Source organism: Pungitius pungitius, chromosome 5, assembly GCF_949316345.1.
Source record: "Pungitius pungitius chromosome 5, fPunPun2.1, whole genome shotgun sequence".
In the NCBI taxonomy this organism is placed as follows: Eukaryota; Metazoa; Chordata; class Actinopteri; order Perciformes; family Gasterosteidae; genus Pungitius; species Pungitius pungitius.
In genome coordinates this window covers 2,594,720-2,609,458 of record NC_084904.1, presented here as the reverse complement: position 1 = coordinate 2,609,458, position 14,739 = coordinate 2,594,720, and the positions used below count along the sequence as shown (strand labels likewise).

Here is a 14,739-nt window from a genome sequence, read left to right as displayed (position 1 = left end):
ATTCTTTATTCTTGGAGATGTTGCACTCTCCCAGGGCCTTGTCTTTGAATCACACACGGCTTGTTTTGTGCAGAAACTCGCCATGGCGCCGTTAAACCAGAACTGATCTTGATAGTTGACCGACACTTATGGAGGCTGAAGAGATGCTTCAGATTTGACCGAAATGTTGCTTTTACACCAAGTAGACTAGTTATGTTTGTTGAGGTTTTTGTAAATCTTGACAAATTTGTTATTTTAAGAACAACAAAAGTTGAATTGAGTTCCCATTGAGTCCTATCCCTTCCCTCTGGATGCTTGCGATGCCTCCTTTCATCCCCCTTCTCTTGAGCTGCATCACAAAGCACCTGCGGCAGCACTCGAGAGCCAGCATGGGACTTGGGACTTGGGACTCCAACAGATTTTTTCTTTGTTGTCTCTTTCATGCTTTGACTGTTAAAAGTATTTCCACAATTAAATTCTAATTGCCCTTTACTTTGTTGTGCTCTAACCTCCCGGAGTTGAGGACCACTCTTTTGCACACTCCCAATTTCACCATTAATTGCAGCTATTTTTGTCATCTATTGATGTCACTGAAGTGGTGCGGTAGGGTTTTGTCATCTCTTTTAGATCACTTGTGATAGTTGAGACCCCCACATCCTCCACTTTGACCCCCAGGACCAAACATCATGGAGTTCTAACCGATTTGTCAAAGAAATGAAGAGAAGGCCATTTTGTCTTTGTGTCAAACTAATCTTTTTCTCTAAACGTGTCATCCTTTTCTTTATCTTTCCCTTCCACTTTTTCTGCCTCTTTTTGTTCGCCAGGCCGTGTTTGATGTAGATGGGACAAAAGGCCTGACCCTGATAGAAGTATGGGAGGGGCTCACTCCTGAGGATATCAAAGCGTGCACTGGAACCGATTTTGAAGTAAGTAACTCAACAGTTTGCCTACCAGGGCTATATATCATTTCCATGAGATGCCTTTACATTAGGTAAAATCTGTCTGGTGTATGTTCTAGGTATCCCCCAACCTGAGGTCCATGCAGCAAATCTAAAAGGAGCTTGCAGTGGATCTTTGTTTTCCGCTTGTGTGGCACCTGTTTTTTTTTCTTCCCTCGTGGTCAACAGCCAGTGATAAAGGAGGATGAGATGGGTCACAAGGGACTGTTAAATTGAGCAGTCTGGTTCAGTTCCCTGGTAATCAACATGCACACATCACAAGGGTTTAGTTGACTTGAATCACAGGAACCGGCATGCATGCTTCTTTTTAAGGAGGTGGTCAGACATAGGGGGGGAGGGCAGAACATTCTTTGCTATTCATTTAATCATTTTTTTCAGTTACATTTTTTGTGAGAAAAATGCAACTTTGTACTATGAACAAGTGACGCAATACTTAAGGTTTATTAGAAGTTAGAAAACAAAGGTGCTTTAATTGAGGTGATTCTTCAGCGTGGGAGGGAATATGTTTTGTAGTTGGTGTAAATGTGCTACACCAACAAACATGTCCTTGTACAATACATCTAATGTGATTTATGTTTTCAGTTTTTCTCCATTTGAAAAAATTAGAAATGTAATAAGGATCCGACAGAAAAATGTTTAACAATAATCAGTGCCACACTGTAAAACTTTTTGTCTTTCTTTTTTGTCTGATATTTGTTACACAAGCATTTGCTCTCGCCTGGTCTTTGTATATAAAGTCAGATACAACCTTGTTGAGTGAAACCAGTTTAATACTCTGATTATTTTCTTTTCTCTAAATCTTACGTCTGGATGAAAAACAACAAATAGCTTGTTTGTTAAAAGGACTCATTAACTTACACTGACTGACTGCAAATAGCTTTGATTGTGACACGACAGGTTAGAGCTTTCTATATATGGGTGCTGCGCTTGCATTGAGATTCTTGATGTGATTTCTCCACTCGAGTAGAGCTACCATCACCTGACGGCTGTTACATAACTGGGCAATTCAGCCAGCGGGGCTTTTGGGATGAAGATGATGAACTGGATTGGGTCATCAAGCCGAAAAATTGAAGAAAGTGACAGGGGCCCTTGCCACCGGCTGTTAATGTAAATCCGGCACAAGCCTTTATGAGTCAAATGTGAGTGGTACCCTGTAAGCCTGCGTTTAGTAGCCTATTTCTCGTGCCGGTACTTGATGTGAGGGAATACAGGCTTCCACTCAAGCCTGTATTAGAATGGCTGGAGAGGGACACAGGTTTGAAGTTGCCCCCACGGGTATAAATTATCCTTAAAATCTGAAGTTGTTGGTAGATTGTCTAACGTTTTGCCATGGTGACCCAGTTTGTTGATTAACTGACAATAAGTGGGCCAGCCAGTTGATTATCACCACAGTGATTGTCAATTAGTCATAAACCTTGCTCTATTAATTGCAGTGATAATTAATCACTGCCATATGGATCTTCATCAGCCAAGTGTATGACCTCAGACCTGCTTCTGGGTTATTGGGACTGAGTCATCGTCACTTTAATTTAGAGCCAACATTTATTTCAGGCTCATATTGGGTTTTTTTGTCAAGGCTTGTCAATGCTAATATTCAGTCTAACTAGAGAAATCAATTTAGTAGAGAACTGATAATATATTGCACATCTCTAACAATGTAATTTGGAGTATACCTTCAAATTATACAAGTAACAAGGAGGCTTTTAATTAACGCATTGTGATAAAATGCTATATATTAAATTGCTCAAATTCGTTGTCCCACCAGTCGCCGCTGGTTGGCTGGTGGAAATTCTTTTTAGGTAGGGCTAACCAATTAACTTCAGCAAACATCAGAAAGATTTCATTCAAAACAGTAAAGTTATCCAAAACGCATTACTTCTCAATACTTCAAATTGTCTCATCACAATTTAGCGCTGATCCTGTTAGAACGACTTTCAACAGAATAAACCAAATGTAACCATGACCTGCAACCTGCGTATGCCACCACTTATTTTAATTTATTTTATTTTAGGCTGCCTAAAAAATATCTGGCTGGGGACAGCAGCTGGAAATCTCACTTACAGTACAACGGTTGATTTAGTGTGCATTGTGCCTGTAAAATGAATTGATAAATAAAATGAATTGATAAATAACTTTTCATTCATCAGCGGTATCGTAATTTTAAATCATTCTCTAACGATAGCTATATTTGAATGATTTCAGTCAAATATCTTCTTTTTGTTTTCAGCGGGCTGATCGACCCTCCCGACCCTCGTTACGCATGCGCACCTCAAGTCCGGGATTGTGGTCGCTGGTTCGGTTCCCACTAGCGACATTCCCATCGATGTGACTACGCGATGTATATTGCACATTGTCAACGCAGTATCTGCCTTATTCCTCCGTTGTAAAGTGGTCATTTCAGGAGTGAATCTCGATTTCAATAATGTTGTGTACAGTACAACTGTACAGTTTGTGGAGAGTCAACTGTTGCTCGTTTTTTTTTTTTCTTCTTCAACCTGGCTGTAGTTTTGGAAGGTATTTCCTTTAGAGAAGACTGAGACAGTACTACATTTACCATGCAGCCACTGCATGGTCTTCTACCACCACGCTACAAACACACGTGAGAAAATACGCGGATTTTAGATCGATGGTGATTTAACAATGACAGTTGGTAAACTACGAATGTATTGTAATTGTAACAATTGTAATATTTGGATGCACCAAACGAACCCCCGTTTTTTTTTTTGCAATTGTGGCATCCGCCGATGCCCGTGGACCGGCTTTCCGTGACGCTGGTGAGTGTATGTGTGAGTGTGAGTGTGAGTGAGAGTGAGAGAGAGAGAGAGAGACCGCGGAAGAGAGAGCGTCGGGGAGGGTGTGTTGGGAGAGAGCGAGCGAGAGAGCGAGAGAGAGCGCGAGAGAGAGAGCGCACTCCAGGTTGGCGCAGGCACCGGTCCGGGAGAACGGCGCGTTGTGCACAGCGGCAGCATGGCTTCGTCTCACGGGAGAAGCGACACGCGCTTTGCTGACTGGATGGCAAGTTTACCGCAGAGCATGCACACTATTCCGCTCACCAATCTGGCCATTCCCGGTAGGTGTTTCTTTTACGTTGCCCCGGTGTAATCAGGTGAGGGAGTGCGTCCGTGTCTTTCTGTCTGCGCGCATTTCCTGTTGCTGCCATAGTAAATGACGAGCACACATGTAACACAGTGGGTTGGTTTGCAAACTTTGATGTTTTACTTCGCACCCCGTGGAACCCACATAGCCTAATTGTGGTTTTGGGTTTCATTTCACCTCATCTGAACAAAGGGTCAAACCTGTTGCGCAACGTTTGAGGTTGCCATCCACTCTGAACCAGTAACCTCCGTTTGTGATGCTATGCGGCTTGTAGGAGGACATATGAGGACAATTCAATTGGCATTCACTGTAAAGAACGGATACGTTAACTAAACATGAGCTCTGTGGTGGCCATAGAGGACAAGAAAGTGGGATGGGATCACATGTAGAAAATGAGCTGTTGGACCTTCAGCCAATCAGTGTGCAGGTCTCCATATACTCCATTCAAATTGGAAACGCGTGTTGTAAAGCCCAGCACTCCTGAGTGATGGAATGGCCTAGCTAATTCCATATCTGCTGCCTAGTGATTATCACACCTCCACACAAAGCTCTTTCATTCTTCATTTTCTTGCATATCTAATCCTCTGCGCTCCCAGCTCTCCTTTTCCTCCACTCCCTCGCTATCTCTTTCTCTTTTTTTGATGTTGGTGTGTTTACTGACAGCATGTGCAATGATGGCTTTTCAGTTGCAGAAGGCTTGGACCACGAGTCCAATGAGTGGCTTCGTATTATCAGCCGTGTCCGCTGCTCTAAAGGATGCCAAGACTTCATGCAGTCCAGCATTGTAATCAAATACTCACTGATAGACAGGAGCAGCGTGACGTGTATTACCTCATCATTGTAATTTTGCCAAATCACGTGACGTGCTGTATTGCACCCCATCTCAACCATGCCAAGCCGGCAAAGGAACATGGTCTGTCCCATTTAATTAGGTATCATTACTTCTTATTGGCTTGTGGCCTGCAGCTCAGCTGCGTTGTGTCGATCTTTTATGTGGACACAGATTCTGTTAACATCCTGTGATTATTTGCACTTTGTGCACACGTGTATAATGTATAATTTGGGGGGGATTTCACAGGAGTTCATGAGTTTATTCAGCAAAAAACTATATTTTTTATTAGAATGTACAGTTGATTATCTTCAGAAGTCATGCTGAAATAAAACTGGGGCAAATGAGACAACTGTTTTATTTATATTAAGTTTACTTTCTCCTTTGTTGAAATAAACAATAACATTGTATTCATCATGTAGTGATGCACAATCCTCGGCAGCCGCCCACTGTTCCCTATAATTCAGTGATGCTATTTATTTGCCAGGAAAAAAAAAGTGAGTTCACCAGCCGACGGCCTCAGAGATCCAGACCAGAGTGTTTCGGCAATTTAAAGCACTCGTGAGGGTGATGTAATGGCTCAGTGCTCTGCTGTTGCCAAAAAGCTAAACAATCCGCACTATCTGCGTTACCAGCGCTGCACTGTACATAATCATCTGTAGGATTCGCAATTAGTGAACTAAAGATACACTACACTATTGATGCTGTATTTGAGAAAAAAAATAACACGGTTGATTTAGTTGGAAGACAGAGAGCGGAACAGGCGGCAAGGGTGGACTTTCTACTTGAGGGGTCGTGGCTGTTGCCTGTGGAACAAGCTGCAGGCGAGACGCGTCCAACTGACCGACTCCCAAGAGTTCAAGTAATCAATAAGTAAAGAGATAAAAACGTCCCCAAAGAAGAAAGAAAAATATTTAATCTAACAATATTAATATTAATATCCTCATTATTTCTACGGTGGAACCTTCCACTGAGCACAAAACGATGGACAGCAGGTGTCATCAAGCTGCATATCATCCTTGTTACAGGACATGAAGTCTTACCAAATGTTATTTCACTTCTTTGAATAGATCCCACTGCAAACATTTCCCATGGTACTAGAATGGGCATTATAAAGCAACACTGTGGTGCCCAAAACAGGTGCAGAGGAAGACAAAATGCTACAATATATTCTGTCCATATCTGTTCAAAGGCCGATGCTGAGTGCCAATAAGGATCCTACATTTTACCAAAACGTGTTGCTGTTTTCTCTTCCATTGTCATAGAGCTCCAACTGAATTCAAATTGCATGATTGTCAGAGTCCAAAGATACCAATAAATAATTTGTCACCCTGAAGAGAGCTGACTCAGTGCTGTGTTGCAGGCTGACTGATGTGTGCCCAAAGAAGGAGAAGAGCGTTTTTCACAGCCATAGATAAAAATAAAACATTTAAAAAAAAATACTCGGGCAGCATGGAACATAACTTTTCACTTTTTGCCAATTCTTTATTTTGCTCATGATAAAAACCAGCACCCTATCATGTATTACATAGAAATAATCCATATTTTTATTAGCATATTCCCGCCAGTGCTCCGCTGGTCCGAATCACCTAGTTGGAGATAACATTGTGTTTACTTTCAGACATGATTCATCTCTCAGTGCCCCATATGCCACTTTTGCCCCACACTGTGACAAACTGTCGAGTCCTCGAGTCAGACGACCTGCGCCTGCTCCGCTCTGTAGCTAATTAGGGAAGGGCTGAGGGGAGGAGCAGGAGGGAGATGTGGCAGATTAAATATGGAGGTCATTGAAAGGTGAAAAGGAGAAGATGCAGGGAGTAGTTATCATTTCCCGTCCCCCCCCAAGCTGATCAGTGGGGGGACATGATGGGCAGTTTTTCAGAGGCTATTGTTAGACCCGCTTGGTGAGTGCTGCAGGCTGCCAGGCGGCATGTTCATCCGACTGAGGTTGTGCTGTGATTCTGTTCCTCTGTGGTTGTCTCACCATGAAACACGCTTTACACCTGTTTTGCCACCATAGCGATTCAACTTGATGTTCAGTATATCTCTGTCCAACAGGTGTGCACTGGGATTTAAAAATAAATTCAGATTCCTAGAGTTCTATGTTGTTTGTATACTGATCAACAAAGCTCCAGTTCTTCCCCGCAAGCCAAGGTTTTTACATTTAATTTAAGTGGTTTAGCGGCATGGATTTCTTTTAAAAAATCCAATAAATTTTCGGCCACTAGGGGGAAGAATAACTCTTTTCATTCCGCACGTTTTTTTCTCCTTGTTAATGACATATTTTAATCCTTTTATAGAGACATGATTTGTTTCAGTGTTGATATAAACCTCAGTGATCAAGGCGGCTTTAAATGTATTTGTTGAACTGGTGTAACTAAATTGTCTTGCTTAACATAAAACAAGTTTAGAAAAGAGACACGTTTGATTCAAACCTTGTCGTATTAGAATGAAATAAATGGTCATAGTTGTACTACTGGGATGATTTGAGATCATTGAGATATAATGAGCATGCAGGAGCGCATTCACATTTTCAATGTAAATGTTTTGGTTTCAACATATATAAAATGTAGTTTTCTTTTCATTTAAAGCTGACCGACACAGGATGAAATGATTTGTAACAAACAACAGCATAAGGCTTAACCAGAGGTAAAATATTAATAGCATATTGGCCAGGATGAATGTGTTTGGAATAAGTTGGGGAAAAAGGAATAAGATTGCCTCCCAGGCACCTCGGGCAGAAGGAAAGGCCGGACCAGGACCTCTAGTCCTAAACCCCCGAACAAGAAAGATAAATGGTATCTCTGCCACGATGAACACTGGTAGGGTGATGCTTGAGGGGCAGGAAATGAGTCGCCTTAAAAGCCATGGCATTAAAAAAAAAAAAGTATAATCTCAAACCTACAAAGTAGGAGAAAAAAGGCTTGCTGGAAAGAAAGAGAGGGAGTGAGAAATGATGATCCTACGGGAAATGAAGCTAATGGATGACATGTCACAAACCACCCAAATCTCTGTTTACCCCAACTGTGGATTTACGTGTTTGACCAGGTGCACGTTGATGTGATATTAAAGTATTTTCGAGTAAATCCCTTTGTCACAATATCTAAATGGACAGAAATGATTCGGTATGGATTCTCCACAGGCTGCTTTTGCCTCACGGAAGGAGTTAATTGAGTTTTCCAGCAGGAGGACATTTATCTTGATTCTAAAAGCAAAATAATTCGGCCTCATTGGAAATGTATGGGCTTTGTGCACACTACCAGTCAAACAAGATGGAATAAAGCAACAAGGTAGAAGACAAAGTCTGACTGGTGCAAATTGAACAGGAGTTTGAAGAACAGTGGGCCGTAAGGAGCAACAGTTGAATCAAACCATTCAAATCTATAGGAGGTAGTGAAGTGTGATTTAGCTCACCTTTGCTTTGTTACTTTACTTTTCTTTGCTATTTTCAGTGCAATTAGTTCGTCCTTGCAAACATCTTACTCACTGTCTACTCACTTAGTAAAATATGCAAAATAGTACACATGGTGCCGGTGGGAGGTGAAGCGTATCGGTCGAACAAAATGGACTTCCTCCCTTCCAGTGCACCACAACTTAACTTTAGCCATTTTGCCTGTGAAATCCATGGTTATTCATGTTGTTCAGCGACTTACTGGTCACTTTACCGTCACGGTTTTGCTAAAGCTATAGAAACTGCACGCTTAGACGTTTGGGTTTAGTGTTCCACAGTAAGCGTTTCGTTTTAAATGAACCAAAAGCACAATCACCATGCAAGCTTTTTACCTCCAAATGAGTTGTTTTTTGATGCAGGAAGGGACGTTTCTTCACTGTGGGCTGAGGGAAGCAGTAATTTGGATTTCTTTGAGATTCATTCTGTCTAATTTAAACATATCAAACGGAAGAAAATTGTGTAAAAGTCATATACTTGCTACGGCATGGGTGTTTATTTATAGTACACAATAATAAAAGGGAGATGTATTGTACGAGTATTAAAGGGTGCTGTCTACATAGTTACTTTGACAATGTATTCCTCATAATTCTAAATGGATTTGATTTACTTGGCACACAGCCCCAGTATCAAAGTGGAGCAAATCATTTCATAACATGAACAACAGTTAATCATATTCAGACCGAAGGTAGCGAGCGTGCTGGATTGCAGCTTTCTTTGCCCATTCTCATCCAAGGTTCTGCACCTTTTCTTCAGCCTCAGTCTCTCTCGTCTCTGCAGCGAAGCATCATGCACAGGCCTTCCTGTCACGTGTGCAAATTGTTAACACGGGCCATTTGTGATTGTGAGCGTTCCTCAGCGTGTTTTGCCGTTCTCAACTCACTCCATGAAGGTGATGGAAGGTGCAGGTAGATTCCTGGATACGTGTGATTATGGTGCTTTGTTACCGCAACAAGATGTTTTCATTCTGCAGAAAGCGCACAGACACTGTTTTACGCTGCGCCTCTGTTACGCTGCGTCTCTGCTGGTTGATCATGTGGAGATGCTGTTTGCTGCCCTGCCCCAGGATTCAGCTGTCTAACCTGCTTACAGTCATCCTCTGGGCCCACTGCGCAGACCTGGCGATGGCGTAGAGCTGAAGGTCAATACGGGCTCTGTGTCCGTGTGTTGGTGGAGGAGGGGGCGGGAGGAGGGGGGGGGGTGTTTGTTTGAGTGAAGGGGCATGATGACGCTGATTGCAGTTATGAGAGCAGGAGGACAATACCAGAATTACTGCCCTCCTAATCTGTATGATGTGCCCGCATATGCGCACACACACACACACACACACACACACACACACACACACACACACACACACTTTTCCTTCTCTCAAAAGGAATGGAATGACACACAACCTTCAGACCAGCTAGAGTTCACCATGGATCGACTGTGAGAAGACACTTAAGTGTCACTGAGGAAAGCATCAATACATTGACACACCAATGTCAATTTAACAGCTGATTTTGTGATGGGGATTTTGTTGTTCTTTTTATAAAGCTCCTTCAATAACGGTTATATTAGAATTCCCCTTTGATTGAAAGGGTTTAATCAAATGCTTGTGAAAGATCTAATGCTATCTGATAGTTTCTGTTTTATCAGACTTTGTATGACTTTGAGATATCTCACAGTTTCTCTGGCAAGTTTTCGCCGCTACTTCAAAACAACGGCTGTCAATGTAAATGAGCATTTTGTTCGTAAACCTTGCGGCAATGATAAATTACATTACATTTTTATTGCAGCATTTTTCTGTTCAGTTTCCTCAGGAACATTTTCTGCAGAGGAAATATATATATGTAAGAATGGTTTGATATTTTACTGAGTCATAATGAGCACTAATGTTAGTGTAGCAGAACTTTTATGGAAGGTCAGCGCGTTTACAGTCGCAGTTACATCTCAGTTCAGTGACCTTGTCTGATAGATATCTGTATCAGATTGATTGTGCAGCGACGTCTCCTTTATTCAGAGGGAGGAAAATAGCTGTGATGTAGACGAGTGGAGTTTTTAGTCTGTCTTTGTCTTTCCTTGTCCCTGCAAGAGACAATGATTTATTGAAAATGAAACTATTTCTAATTAGATTTCTTGGATCGTATTTCCGTCTGAAATAAACCCTAAACTCGAATTTGAAAAGTGCCACCGTGAATTGATTTACCCAGGTTCTCCTGACCAACCAAAGTATACCAATCGCTTTATGGGGGGGGGAGGAAGGATATTAATATTTACAAAGACATCTGATATACAGGTGTGACAGACCTGTGACAGCTAGAAATGAACCTTTCCTGTAAATTGAGTTATGGAATACTAAACTACACCAGATTTCAAAGGGATGCACAGATAGAGAGGATCACAGACCGCCATCAGCTTTTACCTGAACAATAGTGTTATTCACTGTCAGTGTTGTTGCCATGGCACCAGGATGTTGTCCAGCACTGACCCCACTCGTCCAGCTGCGTCCCACATGCAGAAGTACGACCCGCAGCGCTCAATGACTGCACGCACCCTCACGTGTGTGTCTCCTCCAGGTTCCCATGATTCCTTCAGCTTCTACATTGACGAGGCGTCCCCGGTCGGGCCCGAGCAGCCGGAGACGGTGCAGAACTTTGTTTCTGTTTTTGGCACGGTGGCCAAGAAGTTGATGAGGAAGTGGTTAGCTACACAGACTTTGAACTTCACCAGCCAACTGCAGGCTGGGATCCGCTTCTTTGACCTTCGCATCTCCACCAAGCCCCGCGACCCCGACAACGAGCTGTTCTTCGCCCACGGGCTCTTCAGCGCCACGGTCAGCATGGACGTTTACTGGCTTTTGATGTGATGGCAGTATTTGGCAATGCTGGCGGTTGCTAAGTGATGTTTTTACATTTACGAATGACACGTGGTCTTTTAGAGATTATAAGTATACCACATTTCTTCATCATTTCTTCCGTCTGTTTCTCACAATTATATAATCATTGTGCACCGCCTTTAGGTCCGAGAAGGTCTAGAGCAGATCAGCGGTTTCCTGTCGGCTCACGCCAGAGAGGTTGTTTTCCTGGACTTCAACCACTTCTACGGCGTCCAGAACATGCACCATGAAAAATTGGTGACCATGTTAAAAGACGTGTTTGGGGACAAGCTCTGCCCCGTCGTCTTCGCTCAGGAGGTACTGTGGATGATACAACACCTCGCTTGTATTTGTTGGTTTGTATGAAGTATGCCCTTCATACATATAAGTCAAGTACAAATGCGACCACATGCTCGGATACATTTGTCTTTTTCCTCCTGCAATCTTTAGTCCCTTTTTTTCCACCCATCACCACTTGGTTAACCTCCACCCCCCCCCCCCCCCCCACCCTGAAGTAACGGTGTGTCTCCGAGACCTGGAAGAGGGAGAAGAAATCAATGATACAAATCATAGTTTCCAGTCTGGTTCTGCTGCCGAGTGAGAATATAAAGTACAAAGAAAGAGGGCCAATGTTGACTAGTTGTTAAAAGTAATGATTTATAACAAAAAGCCTCCACAATGCAGTGTTGTTTAGAGAAGACAAATGACCTCCACAGGTATATATTCACTCCTTTCTTCTCTACGATTGTACCTTACCGTAGACATACACTTAATCCACTGTACCACAATTCAGTGGTTGCTCGACTTATTCTAAGGGAATATACAAATGGAGGCTCATTATCACAAAATAAATCTAAATTGAGAATCTTAAAAAAAAAAGAGCTGGGCGTTGAGATGAAAAGGACAATTATTTTACTGTCACAACTGGGTCTAACCTATTACCTGGCTTGTCCCAATAAACCGCTCACTGGGGATATCCACATTTGTTTTGTTTTGTTTTTGTTTGCTAACTTTAATTAATTTACCCTTCCAGCTCAAATGTTTTAACAGAGATTCAATCAAAAGATGTTCCTCATGTCCACACTGTGGAACCGCAGCCACGTCCATGTAAAATATTGCTGCTAACCCCTTTATGAAAAAGGATTGACTCGTATAGATCTGCACAAAGGGTTTATTATTTACCAGGAATGGTCGTACCTCTTGGATAGCCTGTAGGGGCTTTAAAATACAACTTTTGCCATGGTTTATTTTCTGGATGAGCGATAGACTATGATTAGACATAACGCAACGGTTGTCTTCAAAAACCTTTTTTGCAATCCATTTTACAATATGATAAGATAGAAGCCAAAAAGCCATTGAAATACTAGTATACACTCGTAGTTATGTATCAAATGCAGGGACTACACCACTGAACACTCCTAGTAATATCTACGCTCAATCAGAACTGGATATTGAACTAAAGCTGCTTATTAATGCATTAGGCAATTATGTCCATTCATTCATATTTGCTTATTTAAAAAATCACAAAACTTACTAGAGAAACTGGCACCTTTGCAAAGTGTTTTCTCTTTTGTATTTACTGTTAAACGCCCATCCCCTTTTTCTTATCCTTATATCAAGTCTCGCCATTTCTCCCCTTATAACCTGAGCACCTGCTTCCCTCTCCAGGTGTCTCTGCAGTACCTGTGGGAGAAGCAGTACCAGGTGCTTGTCTTCTACCACCACCCCATGGCCCTGGAGGTGCCCTTCCTGTGGCCAGGGCAGATGATGCCTTCTCCCTGGGCCAACACCACCGACCCAGAGAAGCTGGTGCAGTTTCTCCAGGCATCGGTCACTGACCGCAGGTCAGCCTCTGACTTTAATTGATTTAGTGCACTGGGTTAAAAGGGATATGTGCTTTGTCATGTCACCTGTGCAAGTGAGCTTACCGCGATGAGTCAACCTTGATTTATTTTCACATGTTCAGAAGAAAACAAAATACAGCAAAATAACTCGTAAATCTTATTTTTTTTCCTCCTGCAGGAGGAAGGGGACCTTCTTTGTCTCCCAGGTTGTTCTGACACCAAAGGCCAGCACGGTGATGAAGGGCGTTGCCAGCGGACTGAGAGAGACAATCACTGAAAGGTGCCCGAATGTTTGCAAGTCATATACAGTTTAACATTGGATCAGAATTGAATGTCACACTGTATTATTCAATGTATACACAGGCGGTGTGGAACCAAACCTTTTGCAACCAAAAACCATGTGCATGTTGACATGCAGTACCAGTCCAAAGATTGGACACGTTTTCTCATTCAATTCAATGAGAAAGTGTGTCCAAACCTTTGACTGGTACTGCATACGCACTCACATTAACAGTCTCATGTGACCCACTGCAGCCTTTTTTTTTTTTTTTTTTTTACTAAATCCAGAGGCAAGTTGTTTTTGCTGGTATGCCTAGGTAGTTTAGCATTTAACTTTTATTTTTTTTTACAGCTGCCACAGGCCTGAGGCGATGCTTCTCATCCGTCACTTACCTCTCGCTACATCTCCCCTGCTCAGTTCTGGTTCAGGATTCTCTCTTCAGGATTTGCCCCCCTGCTTTGTCTGTAAATAGCTCCCTCTCACTGTCACCATTTTAGTTAAAAGCCTCGGGAGCAAAAAACACAAATTTCCCTGGCATGAATTATTCATTTGACACGTCCACTATCAGCAATTCTCACCAGGCGCTTGGTTACTTTAATGTCGGCATCCTTCAGGATTCCATGCATTCGTTTTTTTTTTTTTTTCTACGCACAGAACAAGAAAGCGAGCATGAGGAGGAGACAACTCTGAGAATTTTGCCAAGCGGAAACTTGGGGCGAGGCATCCGCAAGAGTAACACCCCCCAGCCCCCCCCCCCCCTCACAGAGATAACATGTCCAGCAAGTGTTCAGAGCGCCGTCCTCGCAGCTGGTGTCAGGCTGGCAGACATCTCATGCTGCGTCGCAGAGATCTTTTATCACCGCACGTCTCTCTCCGGGTTAAACCAGCCAACCACGAATCGTCCCCTTTTTTTTGACTCTATACCCCCCCCCCCCCCCCCCCCCCTTTTTCCTCATACCCCTAACATGTCTCTGTGCGTGTGTGTGTGTCCTCGCAGGGCTTTACCGGGCATGATGCAGTGGATCAGATCGCAGCGACCCGGGGAGAGCGGAATCAACATAATCACAGCGGACTTTGTGGAGCTCGGCGAGTTCATCAGCGCCGTCATCACCCTCAACTATCACATGGACGACGAAGATGAAGATGATGCCACCTGAGAGCTAACGCGGGGTGGGGGGGTGGGGGCGTCGGGGGGGGGGGGGGCGCGCTCACCACCACTAGCACTAGGGGCTGGTCTGTGCTGGTCTCCCTCTTTTCTCTTTGGCATTTAGTTCAGGAAGGCAGCTGCCCTGCTCCTTCCACTTTATTTAGGGCTGTAGGGAATTGAGAGCTCAAACGCTTGAGTGTGTTGAGGTAAAAGAAGTTGGGATTGGAAGAGACGCCACAGGTTTTTGGCTGGAGCACCAAGCGAGTGAGGTTGGGGATTGACATTCTTTTTCCCAAA

At 43.1% G+C, this 14,739-nt stretch overlaps 2 protein-coding genes across 5 annotated transcripts in view; both read left to right on the top strand.

Annotated features, from left to right (window-relative positions):
* oxct1a (3-oxoacid CoA transferase 1a) overlaps nt 1-1,699 on the top strand; it is a 34,401-nt gene extending 32,702 nt beyond the window's left edge. For both annotated transcript variants that reach the window (XM_037481736.2, XM_037481735.2), the window contains exons 16-17: nt 804-905; nt 998-1,699. In XM_037481736.2, the coding sequence (XP_037337633.1) occupies nt 804-905; nt 998-1,033 (138 nt within the window). In that variant the 3' untranslated portion in view covers nt 1,034-1,699. The remainder of the gene's footprint in view (nt 1-803; nt 906-997) is intronic.
* A 2,107-nt stretch (nt 1,700-3,806) lies between these two features.
* plcxd3 (phosphatidylinositol-specific phospholipase C, X domain containing 3) lies at nt 3,807-14,466 on the top strand. Of its 3 annotated transcripts, none has more exons than XM_037481737.2 (7): nt 3,807-4,008; nt 10,873-11,129; nt 11,316-11,489; nt 12,840-13,015; nt 13,194-13,295; nt 13,647-13,759; nt 14,293-14,451. In XM_037481737.2, the coding sequence occupies exons 1-7, from the start codon at nt 3,906-3,908 to the stop codon at nt 14,307-14,309; spliced, it is 942 nt and encodes a 313-aa protein (XP_037337634.1). In that variant the 5' UTR covers nt 3,807-3,905; the 3' UTR covers nt 14,310-14,451. The 3 variants fall into 3 exon arrangements, with proteins under 3 accessions (XP_037337634.1, XP_037337635.1, XP_037337636.1); XM_037481738.2 differs by lacking the exon at nt 14,293-14,451 and adding an exon at nt 13,950-14,227; XM_037481739.2 differs by lacking the exon at nt 13,647-13,759 and having other exon boundaries at nt 3,808-4,008; nt 14,293-14,466.
* The last annotated feature ends 273 nt before the right edge of the window (nt 14,467-14,739 follow it).